The 16898-nt window shown below is 42.8% G+C and overlaps 1 protein-coding gene across 2 annotated transcripts in view; it reads left to right on the forward strand.

The window, feature by feature from the left end:
• Positions 1-16898, forward strand: part of PACS1 (phosphofurin acidic cluster sorting protein 1) — a 478069-nt gene that overhangs the window by 234274 nt on the left and 226897 nt on the right. For both annotated transcript variants that reach the window (XR_003858449.1, XM_029614641.1), the window contains exon 11: positions 4864-4947. Coding sequence is in view for 1 of the 2 variants with exons in the window: in XM_029614641.1 (XP_029470501.1) it covers positions 4864-4947 (84 nt within the window). In the remaining variant the exon portion in view is untranslated. The remainder of the gene's footprint in view (positions 1-4863; positions 4948-16898) is intronic.

Genomic DNA, 16898 nt, shown 5'->3' on the forward strand with positions numbered 1-16898 from the left:
TATCAGGGGCTACAAAAAACATATAGACACAAATGAATTTAATATAATAATCTAAAGTAAAATATATAGAGAGACATATCACATATAATGTCATTCTGGAATTTGTTGCCAGAGGATGTGGTTAGTGCAGTTAGTGTAGCTGGGTTCAAAAAAGATTTGGATAAGTTCTTGGAGGAGAAGTCCATTAATGGCTATTAATCAAGTTTACTTAGGGAATAGCCACTTATCTTAATTGCTTTAGAAGCATGGGATCTTCTTAGTGTTTGAGTAATTGCCAGGTTCTTGTGGCCTGGTTTGGCCTCTGTTAGAAACGGGATGCTGGGCTTGATGGACCCTTGGTCTGACCAAGCATAGCAATTTCTTAAAAATATGTATAGGTTCATACACATTTGTAATATGTTTGCAGACAAAGAAATAAGATGTACACAAAAGGCACATCACATATTTACAAACAGAAAATTAAAGGTAATAAAGTAGTCCTTACATCTAAGGAGACCGGTCTCATTCTGGTGCATAAGGGCTTGGAGTGCAGAAAACATGAGGTCCGAGCGACCTACAATGTTTTCGAGATGGCATCGAGAGTCTCAGCAGCAGGAATTGGCGCCTGCAGAATGGCATGGCTGTGGGCCTTGGATCTTTTACCAGACGTACAGGAAAGGCTCTCTGAAATGCCGAGTACTGGGGAGAATCTCTTTGGAGACAGGGACCACCATGAAACCAGCAAAACAGGATTAGCAGCCAGATGTCCAAACTGGATTTCTTTATTGAGCAGTAACACGAATATGTGAACAAGCCCGACTCTGGCCGAGTTTCGCCCTCTTTCAATGGGGCTACATCAGGGGCTCAACTTGTGTCGTGTTTTGATTAATACATTTCCAGGTCTTAAATAAGACTCTATAACAGCTGATCATTAAACAGACTTTGAAAATTATGTGAGGGCAATGAAGCCCTTGTGTCTCATTCACTCACAGATAGTCAATGTGCCGATATTATTAGATGTGCTTACGATATCTAGCGTAAGCGGCAGCATCTCTGTCTCGTATTCTCTCGTAAAAACCAGAGAATACACAAGGGCTTCATTGCCCTCACATAATTTTCAAAGTCTGTTTAATGATCAGCTGATATAGAGTCTTATTTAAGACCTGGATATTTATTAATCAAAACACGACACAAGTTGAGCCCCTGATGTAGCCCCATTGAAAGAGGGCGAAACTCGGCCAGAGTCGGGCTTGTTCACATATTCGTGTTACTGCTCAATAAAGAAATCCAGTTTGGACATCTGGCTGCTAATCCTGTTTTGCTGCCCTCACGGCTTTGTTAGACAGCCTTCCTTGCTGTTTCTTCAGTCCACCATGAAACCATCCATGCAGCAGAGAGCTTGCAAGGCCCAGCCAGCACCTCAGTCATGGGATGGGGTTTTGACTGGATCATAGGGATAATAGACCAGTTACCCATATCCTGGGCGATGGATTCGCTGGTTGGGGGCAAACTCAGGTTCTTTACAAACTAGTTGCCCAGTATAACCTCAGAACAGTGGGTTGTTTCCATCGTCCATCAAGGGTGCTGATAGTCTGTTGGGTGCCCTGCCAAATTTCCCTCCAAACTCGTTTTGGGGGCCATTAGCACCTCAGGAGGTACTACTAATGGAGCTCTCCTCCCTCTTAACAGCTAGAGTGATTGAGCTTGTTCCACCAGTGCAAAGAGGGCAGGGATTTTACTGCAGGTACTTCCTGATTCCAAAGAAAACAGGAGGGCTCTGTCCCATCCTAGGCCTTGAACTGATTTATCAAAAAGGAAAAGTTCATCTGGGCACCTTAATCCCCTTTTGCAAAAAGGGGACTGGCTATGCTCCTTCAATCTGAAGGATGCGTATACCCACATCGAGATCTTCCCAAGTCATTTGAAGTATCTCCAATTCGTAGTGGAAAAATAGCACTTCGATTGTTGGGTATTGCCGTTTGAGAAGCGACAGTCCCACAGGTCTTCACATAATGCCTGGCCATGGTGGTGGCACACCTCTGCAGGCTAGGGGTGCATGTTTTCCCTTATCTGGGCGATTGGTTGGTTAAGAGCACATCTCAGGCAGGGTTCATCAGTGTGCTTGACCATCGGGTGTTGGAGATACTAGGGTTCCTCGTCAACTACCCAAAGTCCCATTTCAGCTTGTCACTTCAATTGGACTTCATAGCAGCCCTGCTAGACACTGCTCAGGCCAAGGCCTTCCTCCCTCGTCAAAGGGCCATCACTCTGATGACCATTGCGGCAGAGATTCAGCAGAGCAAGCAGGTGTCAGCCTGGCACATGTTGAGATTGTTGCGCCATATGACCACAACTCTCCATATCACTCTCTTGGCACGTTTGCATATGTGCAAGGCCCAATGGACCCTGAGGACACAGTGGCACTAAGCAAAGTGTAACCTCCAGGATCACATCCAAATCGCATCGCCTCTCTGGGACTGTGTCCTAGTGGTGGATACTTTTGACTCTGGAACAGGGGGTCTCTTTCCAAGGTTCTCATACTCAAGTTGTCCTAATCACGGATGTGTCCACTTTGGGCTGGGGAGCTCATGTAGATGGGCTCAGCCCCCAGGGTCTCTGGTCTGCCCAGGAAAGCTGTTGCCAAATCAATTTCCTAGAGCTCCGAATGAACAGGTATGTGCTATGGGCTTTCAGAGATCGGCTGTCCAACAAAGTTCTCCTGATTCAGTCCGACAACTACGTGGCAATGTGGTATTTTTTTAGCTTAGGGTGCACTGTATATATGTATACTCAAAGTCAATAACTAATTTAAGCATAAATATACTTCTTATCAAAACATGATAGGCTTTTAAAAAAATATAGAAAAAAATAGATTTATGTATGCAAATATATCCTGCCTCATCTTTGGCATATAACTGTATTCATGCCAGAATAGATAATATACTTTAAATACACTTATTCTGACCATTGTCTCTATTTTGAAAAACGCATAGATATTATGTATATAATTAAAAAAAAAAAATAAATAAAATGTCTATAATAAAGACTTACATCAGCTCTGTTGGATACAGAGGTCAGCCAGAGTTGGGCTTTCACCTTTACTAGACCACGTAATAAATCCTGTTTTTACCGATCATGGCTAAACAGGGTGCAGCTTTTGGGGCTGGCGTCCTCAGAGCGGCCCTTACTTTCTCCTTCCTAGAATAGATGAGCTTTGGCACTTCCCCCCCCCCCCCCCCCCCTGTATGGACAAGTATAGTAGGATGAAATGGAATAAGAAATGTCATTACCTGTTAATTTTATTTCCATGAATCCTGCAACACATCCAGGGTCCTCCCAGGAAGTTGGGCCATAATAGGTGATTATTTTTATTTATTTGTCTGCTTTTACTTATTCATCGAGAGGATATTTCATCTCCTCTGTACTTCACCCAATGCCTCCTGTTTTCCTCTTCTAGCATATCTGTTTCTAGTTTGTGTTTTAGGGTTGGGACAGGTATTGTGTTCTAAGAGTCTTCTCTACCAATTTTAAAGTGTTGGGATTTTGATTATTTTTATCATGATAATGTTCTATCTAGTGCGTTATCATAGGTATACTGGATTTTCTCTGTGCTGCACCACCTCTGTGTAGTGGCAATGATATCACGGAGACAGCGGTGTATCCTCTGCCTCCATATACTGGTAGGAGGACATAACCCACCTGTCTGAACTGGTGTAGTGGGATTCATAGAAATAAAATTAGCAGGTATATATACTCATATGCCCAAAGTGGTAGAAAACCAGAGAGGACAACTGGGCAGGCTGGATGGAAAACTTTCTTTGTCTGCTATCATTTACTATATTATTGTGTTACTGTCTAGCCTTAGCAATAGTCTGGCTCACACTGTGATGACTACAGTGAGTCTAGCAGTGTTTCCCAGAACCTGTACTTATTTTACAACCAGTGTCTTATAGCCATTATAAGGTAATACCCTTCCTAAACAGGCTGCAAAGAATCTCTAGTTTCTCAGATACTGGAAGAGCAAAGACACATTTTTATAATTTTGTTTTCTATTTGTGATTGTTCACCATTGGAAATCATGGCACCCCCATATACCCCCATATATCTTAATCCAAGTTAATTCGACCTGTTCATTGTAAGACATTTACTTGTCATTGTTGTTATTGTTTAAAATGTAAACCGAATTGATCAATAATTTTGTTATTGGAAAGTCGGTATAGAAAAATGCTAAATAAATAAATAAATAAATGGCAGAGGTTGCCCTCCATTTCTGCTGAGTTACCCTGAATTTTCTGGGCAGCTAATGTGTTTGCTTCCTGCCCAGCCAGAAAACCCCTGTTCCTGTACACAATCAGAGGAAAGTTTTAAAAGGAATTTGCCCAAGTGATGAAGCAGTTACTCAGATAAATTCCCCAGACTGAAAATCACCTGCCCCTCCATGGCCAAAAGTGCATGCACTGTTTCACAGCACATGTACTTTTTTATCACAGGAAAAAAGAATTGGGTAAAGAAAGTAAAATGTGCATGGAGATTTAATTTTGAAATAATCTTGATTATTTTATAATGCATACTTTGTACTTGCTGTAAAACATGCCTGTGTTTTCTGTCGAGTTCTAATTTTCAACAAGATAAGCCAAGAATTTTCCTTTTGAAAATTAACTTGCAGGCAAAAGATATCTGCGCATCTGCAAGTTGTCTGTGAGTTTTCACAATTGCCCTTGCTATCTTTATTAATTTCACCTCATATGGTGGTAGTGATTTGGCTGAGATTACAGAGAGCTAGTTCTGGAATTCAGGAGCTTCAGGCATTTTCCTGACTTCTGTTTCATGATCTAATTGTTTCCATGAATGATGGCAGCTGAAGCTGTGTTTGTGTTCCCGCAGATGGAAACACCCACCTTGGAGAAGGTGAAGCGTTCTTCTGGAAGCAAGACTGTAGAGGAGGGAGGGGTTGAAGCAGATGCACAGGTAAATACCATGTTCTCCATGGACAAGCACAACAGTATTTATCTATTTATTTATTTAAAATCTTTTCTATACCGTCGTTAAGGTGGGTACCGTCACAACGGTTTACAGTAAGGCACATAAAGTAATGCAATTTAAATCTTTTAGTTTACATAGGTACCATAAGGTTCGGTAACATAGTTTTTAATAAATGTAATGATAAATGTGAAAAACATCATGTCCAGGTCAATTCTATAGCAGTTTTGAGTACAAGACTCGTTTTATAATTGTAACTTATCCTTTAGTGATGTGCTCTCTATTAAAACAAAAAAAACTACGCACTTGGTGATTACTGTTGTGTGTATGGGTGTTCCTTGCGCTTCCCTGGTTTCTATTCTCCCTTCTCTTTTTGAAAAGCTTGTTTAAACAGCCAGGTTTTTAGATTTTTCCTAAATGTTTTGTTTTCTCTTTGTAACCTTAACTCCAGGGGCATGGAGTTCCATAGTATGGGTCCTGCTAGGGATAATGCGCTCTCTCTTACCTGGGTTAGTCGTGCTGTTTTGACTGATGGTATAGTTAGGAGTGCTTTGTTGGCTGATCTTAAGTTTCTGTTGGGGATGTGTACATGAAGGGCCATGTTTAGCCAGTCTGCGTTTTTGTTGTGTATTAATTTGTGTATGGTGCATAGTGTTTTATACTGTATTCTTTGTTCAATGGGAAGCCAGTGTAATTCAGCCAGTGTTTCAGTGATGTGGTGTCTTTTACTCTTACCAGTTAGGACTCTTGCAGCTGTGTTTTGCAAGATTTGCAGTGGTCATAGTGAGGTGTATGGTAAACACAGTAGAAGGGCATTACAATAATCAGTGCTTGTGAATATCAATGCCTGTAGTACTGATCGAAAGTTGGCTGTTAGAAGTGGTTTAAATCTTTTGAGGACCATGAGTTTGGTGTATCCTTCTTTTACTTTTAGGGATATATGCTGTTTTAAGCTTAGTTCTGTGTCGATTATTACTCCTAGATTCCATACTTTCTCTGCTAGTATTATTTGTTTGTTGTTATTGAGTGTGATAGGGCTCTGTGAGATCTCCATATTTTTTTTCTGTTCTAAATGTAGGAATTCTGTCTTCTGTATATTAATCATTAGCTCCATTTGGTTTAATAGCTGCTTGATAACATCTAGATACATATTCGCTATGTTTAATGTCTTTTCAATTGTATCGGCAATGGGTAATATTAATTATTAATATTAATATTAACAGTACTTACACACAAGATGGGTGATATCATCCAGCGACACAGAGTCAGATTGTTTTTTTCTCTGAAAGCCCAGAAAGTTCTACTTTGCTCTTTGAGCGTGCTTTAGGCCTTGCCACATTAGTGTCCCCTAGTGTGAGCCTCCTTAGTCTAATTTCATCCACTCAGCAAATGGTCATCTTTTCACTTCTCTCACAGCATCACTGTGGAAGATTGAGATGTCTTTGGAAAAGAAGGGAAAAAGCCCAATTTAAAAATGTAAACAGTGTGGACTCATAATGTCTGTACTGAATTTATATATTGTATGCCTTAAATGCCTTGGACCAATTCATGATTAATCTGTGGCTCCTGTGAACAATTGTCCCTGATGGCAACTTTTGGTGCCAAATCATCAAAGCCATGAAGTAATGGCTCCAATAAAGCATGGTAACAAGCATCGCACAGGCATTCATTGATGCTGAAGCATTGGCATCAAGAATCACCGGCATGGGAAGAAAGTGCTTCTGAGTATTCAGAGCCAAAACCTTGGTACAAGAGCAGAGGCAATAAACAGGTTTCTTCCTCTTCACAGAGTTCTTCCTCTGAGCTCATCGAAATAGGAAAGAAGTATTCAAAGAAGAAAAAACATACAAAACCATCAAGTAAAATGTCTTCTCCTTTTACATTGGAGCCTCAGTCAACAAAGATTGCATCTCCAAACATCCTACCACAGCAACCACTGAAAGAGTGTCATGCCTTTGTACATAAATTGTCGGCTGACTTTGTAGATATGTATATGAAACACGTGCCTCAACAGAAAGCTGCAATTCAACCTATATTGGAAAAGTTGCAGGAACACCTACAAGCAAAACTCCCATCTTAATCTTTTTAGAGGACAGAAGAAAAGCACAAATTAGAAACAGCTTCATATGTACAGACCATGTTAGACAAGTCATGTAGCTTATATGAATCTGCAGGAAATAAAGTGCAATGTTGAATCTTTATGCATAGAAAATCCAGGATAAAAAGGAAATAAAATAGTAGTGGGGTGTATTACCATCCACCTGGCTAGAATGAACTAACAGACAATGAAATGCTAAAATAAATTAGAGAAGCTAACAAAATCAGCAGCAAAGTAATAATTTACCCCAATATTGACGGTGAATGTTACATCAGGACAGTCCAGAGAAGTAAAGTTCCTAGATGAAATAAATGACTGCTTCATGGAGTAGTTGGTACTAGAACCAACAAGAGGGGAAACTATTTTAGACCCTGTCCTTAGTGGAACACAGGATTTGGTGCGAGAGGTAACATTGTTGGAGACACTTGGCAATAGTGATCACAACATTATCAACTTTGACTTAATAACTGGAAGGAGCACAAAAAAGAAATCTACTACGATAGCATTTAACTTTCAAAAAGGTGACTATGATAAAATGAGGAAAATGGTTAGGAAAAAACTGAAAGGAGCATACATACATAGATGATATTTAAAAATACCACCTTGAAAGCCCAGAATAGATGTATTCCACCCATTAGAAAAGGTGGGAAAAGGCTAAATGGTTGAAAGGTGAGGTAAGAAAGGCTATAATATCTAAAAGAACATCTTTCAAGAAATGGAAAAGGGATCCGAATGAAGAAAACAAGAAACAGCATAAGCACTGGCAAGTCAGATGCAAAGCATTGATAAGGCAATGAGAGAATTTGAAAAGAAGCTTGCTGTGGAAGCAAAAACTCATAAAAACTTTTTCAGGTACATTCAAGGTAAAAAGCCTGCGAGGGAATCAGTTGAACCATTAGATGATCAAGGGGTAAAAGGAGCACTTAGAGATGACAAAGCCATAGCAGAGACTAAATTAATTCTTTGCTTTTGTCTTCCCTGAGGAAGATGAAAGCGATATACCTATGCCAGAAATGATATTCAAAGGTGATGATTCAGAGGAACTGAAACATCTCATTAAACCTGGAAGATGTACTAGGGCAAATTGACAAACTAAAGAGTAACAAATCACCTGGACCAGATGGTATACATCCCAGAGTGCTGAAAGAACTGAGAAATTAATTTGTGGACCTGCTATTGGAAATTTATAAACTATCAATAACATCATCTGTGTTACCTGAAGACTGGAAGGTTGCCCAATGTAATGCCAATTTTTAAAAAGGGATCAAGGGGTGATTCAGGAAATTAGACCAGTGAGTCTGATATCTGTGCCAGGTAAAATGGTAGAAACTATCATAAAGAGCAAAATTACTGAACAGATAGATAAGCATAGTTTAATGGGACAAAGCCAACATGGATTTAGCCAAAGGAAGTTTTGCCTTAAAAATATGCTACATTTTGTGAAGGCGTAAATAAACATGTGGATTAAAGTGAGCCAGTTTAAATAGAGTATCTGGATTTCCAGAAAGCATTTGACAAAGGTCCTAATAAAAGATTTCTTGGGAAATTAGAAAGTCATGCAATAGGTGGCAGTATCCTATTGTGGACTGCCAACTGGTTGAAAGATAGAAAACAGAGAGTAGGGCTAAAACAGTAAAAAGGTGAATAGTGGAGTGCCCCAAGGATCTGTTCTGGGACCAATACTTAATATATTTATAAATGATCTGGAAATGGGAACAAGTGAGGTGATCAAATTTGCCAATGACACAAAATTATTCAAAGTTGTCAAATCACAAGAGAACTGTGAGAAATTGCAAAAAGACATTGCAAAACTTGGAGACTGGACATGCAAATGGAAAATGAAATTTAATGTAGACAAGTGCAAAGTGATTCAGTTAGGGAATTAAGGGAGAGTTGCAGAAATCCACTGTTTATTCTTGGGATAAGCAGCCTGGGATCTATCTTCCCCTTGGGATCCTGCCAGGTACTTGAGACCTAGCTTGGCCACTTCTGAAAACAGGATACTGGGCTTGATGGACCCTTGGTCTGCCCCAGTATGGCAAACCTTATGATTCTTACGTTATGTTCAGCACTCATCCAATGAAATGTCTATCCCCTGATCCACCCTCAAACTCAACACCAGAAGAACCTAGGAGTTTAACATCATCTGAAGATTCCACATATTGACATTTTCTAGAGAAATTGTCTAAAGCTATTCCTCTCAGATTAGAAGACGACCCAGAGGAAGTAAGTGATTTATAAGGAGTCCTACAATTCCTTCAACCTACAAAATAGTACAAGGTGCTACCAATGCATGACACTCTTGAGAATCCAAACTAAATTCTGGTAAACCACCAGTAGTGAAAAATATTGATGTTAAATACATAATTCAAAAATGTCCAGGATATGAAATCGTGCAACTCCCACATGACTCTATCGCTGTGGACTCTGCAGTGAAAAAGACTAAGAAAACATATATTCTAACTCACCCCCAGGAAAAGATCCTTGGGTTCTTGGATCTTTTCAAGCTGGGATTGGAGACCATCAGATATGGATGATACGCTATCTCAACAATAACCTGAGAAACTGCATGAAAGATCTAAGAAACTGCCAGACAAAGAGCAGGAAGCCTACAGTGGCAAAATGCATCATCTGTTATATCTACAACTCATTTGATACTGCTACAAGGGTACCTACAGCAGCTATCACAGCAAGAAGACTGGCATGGCTAAAGGTGTCAGGCTTTCAGGTATGATGTTCATGAAAAACTGGCAGATAAACTGCTGTCTGCATAAGGTCGATTTGGTTATTAAATTAAACACAATTTAAAAAATAATTAACCGGAAAACCACACTTCAGTCACTCGCTTCTTCTCAACAAGAGTCATCAGCACAGCAGCGATACAAACAAGAACCATATAAAAGATCTTCTACTCACAGAGAAGGTATAATCCATATTAATGGTTCTCAACCCAGTCCTCTGGACACAATTAGCAAGTCAGATTTTTAGGATATCCAAGATGAATGGAGGAAGTATATGCAAATCTACCTCATGCATATTCATTGAGGATATCCTGAAAATCTGACTGGATGTATTTGAGGACTGAGCTGAACCCCTTTTCCCTATTATACCTACAGACAACATTTTGTAATTGTGCAGCAGGAACAGATTCAGCAACTGCAGTCCAGACAACAGAACAGCAGTAAATTTCAGCAAAGGGAAAACAATCAGTCTCCACTGAGATCCACTCCATCTTTTTGTCTCTGTACTAACCATACCAAAAAACCCTTTTCCAGTTAAGGGAAGAGTCCAGTTTTTCAAGAAAAAGTTTTTCGCCTACTGACCCTCCCTCTCCTTAACCTTCCACCAATTTTGACCCTCACTTGACTTTCCTCCAACATTTACCCTCACTAGCCCCTTCTCCCCTTTCCCTTCCCCTAAACAAGAACCAGCATTATCTACAAACTCATCGTGGAACTCTGTATATAACCTTATCCTGTTCTGTTTTGTTGTTATCTCTCCCCCCCCTAGTTCCCTCATGTTTCTCCCAGTTTGAATCCCTCCCACTAATGTAGCTAGTTTCTTTGTTATTGCATCATATTGTTACCTGTTATTATGTGAATGCAATGCCTATATAACCGTGGTTAGTAAGTTACATGTAAACCGACACGATGTGCAAACGGTTGTCGGTATATAAAACTGTTCAAATAAATAAATAAATAAAATGCTGGGAACCAAATAAAATTGGACAATTAAGTTTTGAAAATAATAATGGGTGTTTTCTAAACTTCAAAAACTTGACACCTTCAAATCCCCCAATTCATCACCAGTATCCAGTGGATAAACTAATTATTATGATCGGCTGTCCATGGCTGCTCTTACCTCCAGCCCTGGGCCCAAGCTACTGCCAGCCAACGCCGCCAAGAACCCTTGCATAGCCACGCAGTAGGCTGATGCCGACACTCTCTTGCACTCACTCCCTGGGTTCCTCTAGGCAAGCGCATGCCCAATGTGCCCTGATTTAAAGAGCCCGTGCCAGGAAATACCCCGCGGCACCTACGGATGACTTTACAGTTCTGACCTATAAAAGTCCCTTGCTCCCTTCAGCCCTTGCCTCAGCAACAGTTCTCCCTATGTCCTAGTAGAACAAGTTGCCCTCTAGCATCCTGTGTCTTCAATCTTCAGCCCAGTATTGTGTCTTCAGTCTTCTACCCAGTGTCCTGTGTGTTCAGCTCCAGCACTCCTCGTCTTCAATCTTCAGCTCTAGCAATCTTTCTTACTAGTTAGTCCTGTTGGTTGCCTCTTCATTGTGTCTCTCCTGCCTGTTCTTCTCCTTGCCTGCCTGCCTGTCTGTCCCTCCTTTCCCTTCAGACGGATACTCATTATTGACCTCGGCCTGACTCCTGAACCTGCCTGACTGCTGCCTGCCTCCGATCATAGCCAACCACCGAACACGCTTTGCCCTCTCCTGTTCCAACCCTACTATGTCCACAGATCTTGCCACAAGCAGAGGCCCCTACCTAAGACCTACCAGCCCTGATATCCAAAGGCTCAACCTGAGGGGAATGTGGGTTGGTAAAGGCAAAGTTCCAGTTGGTCTTCTGCCTCATTCAGGTCCACCTGTCAACAGTGGAGACCTGCAGGGCTCCTCCCTGCAAGTTGTGTCAACTTAGTCTTAGTCCAAGGGTTCACACCTGCAACACTAAGCATTCTGCAGAAGGGAGTTTACACCACTTCCTCAGATAAGAGCAATACAGCCTGTTTCTCTATCATAATAGGGAACAGTTCTCTATTCCAGATATTTCCTAATTCATAAAAAAAAAAAATCCAGGAGATCTTTGCCCAATACTACATCTCAGAGATTTAAATATCTCTCTAAGTTCAAGATGAATTAGGTACCATATTACCACTCCTACAAAAAAGGAACTGGCCAACATCCTTGAATTAAAAAAAATAAATAAAGGCCTATGTGCACTTTCTAATCAACAGAGCTTATTGGAAGTACCTAAGATTCACTCTGGAAGGTCAACATTACCAGTATAGCAGGTCAATACTGTAACGTGCGGTTGAGGATTTCCCGTCTGTAACGAGCTGGGAGCGCACAATTCGGACGCGTAAGGCGATCCAGCGATACAGTCTCCAGTTTCACACGTCCTTAGCGCTTCTTAAAACAGACGCATAACCCTTTCCGCACGCAGCATGTATATGATATGTAAATGAACGAATTAGCTGTATAATGAAGGAATTAGCTATTCCCCTCTGATACTGTGACGCGCGCTCAGATTATCTCCTTTGTAACCCGCTATTTTGCCGCGTCCTTAACCTGTTAGTTTACCGCCACCCTCTACTTGGTGTTAGTGTGGTGTTAGAAAATTAAAACGGGAATAAAGTGTAAAAAATGGGGGCGATTTCGGCACTCAAGGCCCCGTCTGGTCTCCGGTGCAGCCCCAGTCCTGTCCCCTCCTCCCGAAGCAAAAAAAAAAAAAACGAAAAAGTAGCAAGGCTCGGGCCTGCTACGGTAGTCCCTTCTCCCTTCTCCCCTCCTCCCGATTTCGGTGCTCAAGGCGGCCGGGTGGGCGTGCATTCATCCAGGCAGAGGGAGCCGGCGGCGAAAGCGGCCTCCGGCTCCCTCTGCCTGGATGAATGCACGGCCTCCGCCGGCAGTGAATGAATGCCCGTGCGATTTCAGCGCTCAAGGCGTGACGTCACGTCATGTGACTGCCTATCAAGGGTCTCATCTGCCTAAATGGCTATCTCTAGTATCATGTATCGTGATATTTGCCACTGCATCAGCTGTTACCATTTGTATATAATCATATACCATTGTGGAACTACTTCTTTATGTTTTCATTTTTTTAAAGTATTTTTCTTTCCAAATGAAATCATTTAAAGTGTCTCTCCCAGTTGTGTATTGCGGGGTTTGTTCTTAAGAGGAACTTCTATGTTTTCCCTTGTTTAATGTCCATTGTACTGCTCCCACTACATCTGTTGCCCTCCACTGCCAGCATGTCGATGATTGAACGTCTGCTTGAGGGGCAGAGGAAAGCTTTAAAAGAAGATGAGTGTATAAAACATCTTATTCATAACAGTGACATTCAGAAGCTCTTTTTACTTATTGTTTTCTTCACTCAGTCACCTTCTTGCGGAGTATTTCCATGGATTTCATCACACTAACATTTTTAATGGATCTAACTAATCACCCTGACTTGGGATACTAGCGTCAGCATTTTCTTCATTAATTGTACTGCTAGGAATCTTTATTATGAATATTAATAAAAGATAGATCAATTGAGTGAAAAAAATGTTAATAAGTAAGTAAAAAGAGCTTTTGATTGTCTCTGTTATGAATAAGATGTTTTACACACTCTCATCTTTTAAAACTCTCCCCGGCCCCTGAAGCAGATGTTCTATCTTCGAGATGCTGGCAATGTTGGGCATCAGATGTAGCAGGAGCGGTACAACAGACATAGAAGTTCCTCATATTTATGAGAAAGGTAAGTGACTTATTGAGTGTAATAAGAACAAACCCAGTGATACACAACTGGAAGAGATATAAATTTTAAATTATTTTATTTGCAAAGAAAAATACTTAAGTGGAAACATAAAGTAGTAGTTCCACAATGGTATATGATTATACCGTATACAAATGGTCCATGTCAATATGGAACTGGGCAACCAAAAGGAAAATGCAGATCTTGGCAATCTACCTGCTAAGAAATAACAATAAAATAGCCAACAGATTGAGCCATCAGTTACAACTACACAAATAATCAACAAGCTAATACTATAGGACCTTTTCACAGCTTGGGGCACACCAGACATGGACCTATGTGCATCTTCAATCACAAATTATGAAAGTGTTATTCGAAAAGACCATCACAAGATACAGTAGTGAAAGATGCCTTTCTAATTGAATGGAACAGGGAGATACTATATGCTTTTCCACTGATTCCATAATATCAAAGATAATTCTGAAATTAAGAAAAATCAAAGAAACAATGATCTTAACACCCCTGTAGCCTTGTCAAAGTTGGTTCCCTTGGCTGATCAGAGTGGCAGCAGATACAACTGTGAAGTTTCCAATAGTTCCATAGCTGTTAACTTAATACAAGAGAATGATTCGGCATCCCAGCCTCCACTGTCTGGCATAGATGGCAACATAATCATGCACCTGCATTTACCACAAAGGATAAAGGAAATTCCTATGGCATCTAGAAAACCAGTCACAGTTTCAAATGGAAAAGATTCACAAATCAGAGAGAACATTCTTTCACATATTCAATTTTAAAAGTACTCATATAATTGCTTCACCTTATGGACTCTGGGTTGAAAAATTCCATTAAAGTTCATTTGAGCACAATAGCAGCTTATCACAACACAACTGAGCTAAAAAAAAAAATCTCTCAACATCCATTCGTTTTATAAAAGGGCTACATAACCTTAGACCACCACTGAGAGAACCTGCACCTAAATGGGACATAGAAACATGATGGCAGAAAAAGACTGTCATTCATCTAGTCTGCCCAATTAATTTTACTTTATAATTTCCATCACTTTAGAGATCCCTGTATTTCTCACAGGACAAGCAGGATGGTTGTCCTCACAAATGGGGTGACATCAAGGATGGAGCCCAACCACGGAAAACTTCTGTCAAAGTTTCTGGAACTTTGACTGGCCCCTACTGGGCATGCCCAGCACGGCACCAACCCTGCAGCCAGCAGGGGTTCCCCTTCAGTCTTCTTTTTTCCGCGCAGCAGTTACCACGCAGTTAAGGAGCTCTTCCACATTCCTGACAGGAATTTCTTTTTGAACTTCTTGAAGTACAATTCACCCCACAGGGGTCCCCCCTCTATCTAAATTTAGCCTGCGGTATTTCGGTAAGTTGTTTTTTTTTTTGCCGTTTTCGCTGGTTACCGTCGAGTTCGGCCCTCGCGGCCTGTGGGCCGTCGACCGTCCCGCGGCTAAATTTTTGGTCAATGGCCATGGCGTTGGTGTTTTGTCGGTGCCTAGACTGTACGCGCACCATGTCTATCACAGACCCTCACAGAATCTGTGTATTATGTTTAGGGAGTGAGCATGATGTCCTGACTTGCACCAAATGTGCTCTTATGACACCAAAAGGTCGCAAAGCCAGAATGGAGAAGATGGGACTCCTGTTCCATGCTCACACTCCGACGCCGTCCATCGCATCGACGTCCTCGGAATCGGCACCGTCGAAGTCCTTCCACCGTCGGCAACCTCCCGGTGACCGTCTGCCATCAACGTCTCCACGGCCATCGACTCCCGTCCTTTCCCCCGAGGATCGAAGGGAAAAGAATCGTCATCGACATCGCAAGTCTCGGACCGTCGAGGAATCGAAGTCATCGACCTCGGTACCGTCCGAGCCTCTACCGAAAAAGTCTCGATCAGAAGCGGCACCGTCCACTTCTGTTTCTGAGACATTGAGGCAACCCTCACCCCATCCGGTGATGGTGGTCCCTCCGCTCAGCCTCAGCCTCCCTCTTCCGCGGAGCCGGGTATTGTTACCCCAGGTCTCCGGGAAGAACTGGACCGGCTGGTCCAGGAGGCCATCGACAAAGCGATGCAACGGTTCCAGACTCCTTCGGCACCGACTCCGCCACCAAGAGTGGAACCAGTCATCGACCCGATTCCAGCAGCGCTGGCACCACTGCTCGCCCGGATGGAAGCGCTCATGACCGCCCTTCCACCGGTGATACCCGTGTCACCGACAGCACCGCTGCGCTCCCCGATGCCAACTTCATCGGGTGCAGAAACACCGTATCGAATTCCTCCTTCGGGAGTGGTTCCATCGATGCCGTGTTGTCCCTCGCCACCGATACATTTCTCCGGGGCGATACGCACATCGGCTCCATCGATGCCCTTGATGCCGGCACCATCCTTTAATAGGGCCCACAGTGGGAACCTGGCTGCGGCCCCGGATGATGACATTGGCGAAGCTCCGGTATATAAGGCCTGGCTCTGCTCTCTCAAATTGCCTTTGCAACAGGTCCCCTCGCTAGTCACTTCTTTTGTTACTGGTTCCTGATCCTGATCGCCTTTGTTCCTGTTCCTTCGGATTGCTAACCTGTTTTGACCTCTGCATCGCCTGACTACTCCGTTGCCTTTCTCCAGCCCCGGACCTCTGCAATGCCTGACTACTCCGTTGCCTCTCTTCAGTCCCCGGACCTCTGCATTGCCTGACTATTCCGTTGCCTTTCTCCAACCCCGGATCTATGCATTGCCAGACTACTCCGTTGCCTCTCTCCAGCCCCGGACCTCTGCATCGCCTGACCACTCTGTTGCTTCTCTCCAGCCCTGGACTTCTGCTTCGTCTGACCATCCTTTGACTCTCTCCTCGTCCAGACCTCAGCCTTGCTTGCCACTGCTTCCAGCCTTCCGCCAGCCCTGTACCCAGCTTGCTTAAAGACGCCTCTTCAGCCTTTGTCCTGGACGTGCTTCATTCAGGCTTCAGCCTGCCCTTGCTCGGGCGCCTTCTGTCAGACTGTGTTCCTATTGGCACCCGGGTCTCCAGGACTCCGCCTCGTCCAGTACAGACTGTTACCTACACTGGTTGCTGCTTCTGGGCTGACCTCGATCCACCCATCGACGACCACTGACGGAGGACACCTAAGTCTAGCTGGCCCCGGCACCAAAAGGCTCAACCTGCGGGGGGAACGAGGGCTGGTATTGGTGAAGCGCCAGCCGGCCTCCGTCCGTCAGCCCTCTCTGCCTGCTGACGGTGGGGACTCGTAGGATCCCTCCTACGGGTAGCGTCAATCCCACCTCCGCCCAAGGGTCCACCTCCGCCGCCACAAATATATGGCTTCTGAAGAAGCAGGACATGCGAAACATCAGCCATTGT

The sequence above is a fragment of the Rhinatrema bivittatum genome, chromosome 8 (genome assembly GCF_901001135.1).
Source record: "Rhinatrema bivittatum chromosome 8, aRhiBiv1.1, whole genome shotgun sequence".
Classification (NCBI taxonomy): Eukaryota; Metazoa; Chordata; class Amphibia; order Gymnophiona; family Rhinatrematidae; genus Rhinatrema; species Rhinatrema bivittatum.